Source organism: Triticum dicoccoides, chromosome 7A (assembly GCF_002162155.2).
Source record: "Triticum dicoccoides isolate Atlit2015 ecotype Zavitan chromosome 7A, WEW_v2.0, whole genome shotgun sequence".
NCBI classification, from domain to species: Eukaryota; Viridiplantae; Streptophyta; class Magnoliopsida; order Poales; family Poaceae; genus Triticum; species Triticum dicoccoides.
The window spans coordinates 297,591,582-297,594,453 of record NC_041392.1 but is presented as its reverse complement, the minus strand read 5'-3'; the positions used below and the strand labels follow the sequence as shown (position 1 = coordinate 297,594,453).

At 48.2% G+C, this 2,872-nt stretch overlaps 1 protein-coding gene across 1 annotated transcript; it reads right to left on the bottom strand.

Moving 5' to 3' along the window:
• Positions 1 to 368: 368 nt before the first annotated feature.
• LOC119327721 lies at positions 369 to 1,940 on the bottom strand. The gene is made up of 2 exons (XM_037600824.1): positions 836 to 1,940; positions 369 to 597 (listed from the first exon to the last, which is right to left on the bottom strand). Exons 1-2 carry the CDS (start codon positions 1,441 to 1,443, stop codon positions 588 to 590), a joined length of 618 nt encoding a protein of 205 aa, XP_037456721.1. The 5' UTR covers positions 1,444 to 1,940; the 3' UTR covers positions 369 to 587.
• Positions 1,941 to 2,872: the final 932 nt, after the last annotated feature.

Genomic DNA, 2,872 nt, shown 5'->3' with positions numbered 1-2,872 from the left:
GTTGTGTTTTTTATTTTTTGAACGGGTAAATCCTAGGTTTTAATAAACTCCGAACTTCTATGTTATTTCAATTTGAACTTCACCTTTTTATATTTTGATTAACTAATTGTATTCGATTTTTATACAACAAAAATCGAACATGGAAATACAAGATGAACCTCTCTCGTAAGAATTTTTTAACTTCCCCGGAAAGCACTTGAACTTCTTTCAACAGACCTTTTAAGCTTTTAATTTTCTATACTTTTATTCTCATTCGAAATGCATTTGTTGCAGTAGTTGAACTTCTCGTTATTTTCACCTTGAACTTCATAAAAAATAAAATAAAATTCCTCGGTCTGTTAACTTTATCCTTTTGACCATATATGTGAACTTGTATTGAGTGCCAAGAGAGCTCTAAAAGAGTCATATTTATTTCTTTTTTATTTTACAAACGTGATGTACAGTACAAACTATGTAGGTGCCTAGCAACAATTTCTCACCTTTTGTCCTTCTGTCCTCGGTGGAATGGCCTAGGCGGCCCCTTCTTTCTTCCGATGTAATTATCCGTTTAACATACTTGTATACATCTTTAGGTCGTAATTCTGAACTTAGAAACTTCTGAAACATGAAACTTCAGGTATAAACATGTAGCGTACACCAAACTATTACACACAATAATACATAGTACAGAAACACAAAAATACGTAGTACAGCACACTAGTACACAATATAGGCATCTAAAAAATATAGAATACATGCCCCAAGCACCACTGCACGCACACTCCAGCCAGCATATGCACGGCTTGTACATGTATAGTATAGCTAGCAGCTCGTTCAACTAAAGAACATCACATACCTGATGCTTCTCCGTGCTTGTTTCAAAGAAACAAAAGAGGTCAGATTGGACCTTGCGTCCTTGCATCCGACCCAGCTGGACATGGAGCTCGGGTGGACGTGCAATCCGACGGGGTTTGGCGACACTGCCTCAAGTCTGTGCGGAGCATCAAAGGCGACCCGCAGTCCTCTGTGAGGCTGACCCTCACCTCTCCGGCTCTCCTGTTCATAGTCGAACTTTAGCTGCGCACACGCATACTTGGATAGGATTAAATATGAAGTTGAAGAGAGGAGCAGGAGGTCAGAGTTGGCTGACGGTTTGCGCACACATGCGGCAGGTGGAGTGGTAGACACATTTGGACCCCTAAAAATCAACACATTGGGCTCAAACATACTAACTACTACAGAAAATGGTGGTTTGCAGAGTCTACAAGGCAAGTCAACCTTTTGTGAAGAAGAATAGTAACAGAAAGAGCACGCCTCCTGCCGGGCTTCATAGAGGAATATCAGGCTGGCGAGGTGGAGGTTGGAGAAGAAGTTCAAGCAGAGGAGGGGAAGCCGTCCAGGTGAGTGGGAGGTGCGCCGATGAGGGGCAGCGTGCTGGCCAGACGCGGGGCAATGTGAGATCATGGGATCAGGGGCGTGCGGCCTTGCCGACGACGGGGGCCTGGGGGCATGGGCCCTTTGCGGCAGCGCACGGGACTGCTCGCATCGACGACTGGTGCCTATTTGTTGGGAAGTTGGTTGGCAGCGGCTGCTCGGGGTTGTTGGGGGAGATGGCGAGTGGGGAGGATGGCAGTGTGGCGACTAGTGTGGTGGATGGTGGCGGCGGCTGACGGGGTTGATGGCGGCGGCGACTGTTGGGGTTGATGGTGGCGGCACTGGATCGGGTGAATCCAGCGGGACGCGCATCGGTGTGGTGGGCGGCGGGGATGTGGTAGGAGGTAGGTGGAGGGGACGCGGGAGGAGGCCTGCAGTGACGGAGGGTCAGCGGGAGGAGGCCTGCGGTGGCGGAGGGTCAGCGGGAGGAGGTCTGCGGCAGTCGAGATCCAGTGACGAAAGGATTACGGTGCAGGTTGAAGACGGAGAAGGCAGTTTGTGGTTGGGGTATAGGGCCGGTCGGGAAAGTGGTAATGGGCCGGTCCGTTGCTCTTCTTTTTTTGGATCGGGATCTCAGGAACATCTCATCGGGCCCTATATAGGGCTGCTGTGATCCAAATAACTATTCTGATCCCAGGATCAGAATAGTGTTCGAATTATCAGTCGCCGCCACCATCCATATATATAGGGCTGTTGTGATCCAAATAACTATTCTGATCCTAGGATTAGAATAGTGTTCGAATGCATATAACTATTTTGATCCATATATATATGGTGTTCTGGCCTCTACAGCATTCACTTATAGCTATGTCTTCGAATTGTCATTTTCTGAACTAAGTGAATGTGATCGGACCCTAACCCCTTCTGTGCTTCTTCGTCAAACTCTCTCTATCTAGTCATATGCATTCTGTTGAAACCTGCCGAATGTCTTCACTGCATCCTTGTCAGCCGAAGATACAGGGACACACATTTAAAACCACTTTCAATGCTATACTCTTCTGCCTGAATGCTAAAGAAGCCGGAACGACCACCCGACAAACCAGGCGTGTGTGGGAACATGGAACAACTTTCAATGAGTTGCATGCATGCCATGTGTCCATCAGATGTGAAACGCCAGAGGCACCTGCGTAATTGCGTTGTGCCACCCCCTACCTTATAAATACCCACCCCGTGTGGTCATTATCTCTTCTTCCACCTCACCACCTCCCTCAAACCCTAGCGCCACCACTAGCTCGCATCGACGCCGAAGACAAAGCGCTTAGCTACCGCGACCTCTTCGACGCCGTCCTCACGCCGGTCGTGGACCTCGTCTTCTCCGCCACCGTCGTAGGTGTCATCCGCCGTCGAGTTAGGGTGTGGGAGATTGGAACTGCTCAGCCTCCGTTCTGCCTCGTTTAGCAGTTCGTGTGGGGTAAATAACTTTCACTTTTTACAGTCTTTTTGATCTGTCAAATCCATC

What these genes read in the sequence shown, in the direction of transcription:
- LOC119327721 (XM_037600824.1), bottom strand. Translation starts at nt 1,443, where the DNA reads ATGATCTCACATTGCCCCGCGTCTGGCCAGCACGCTGCCCCTCATCGG.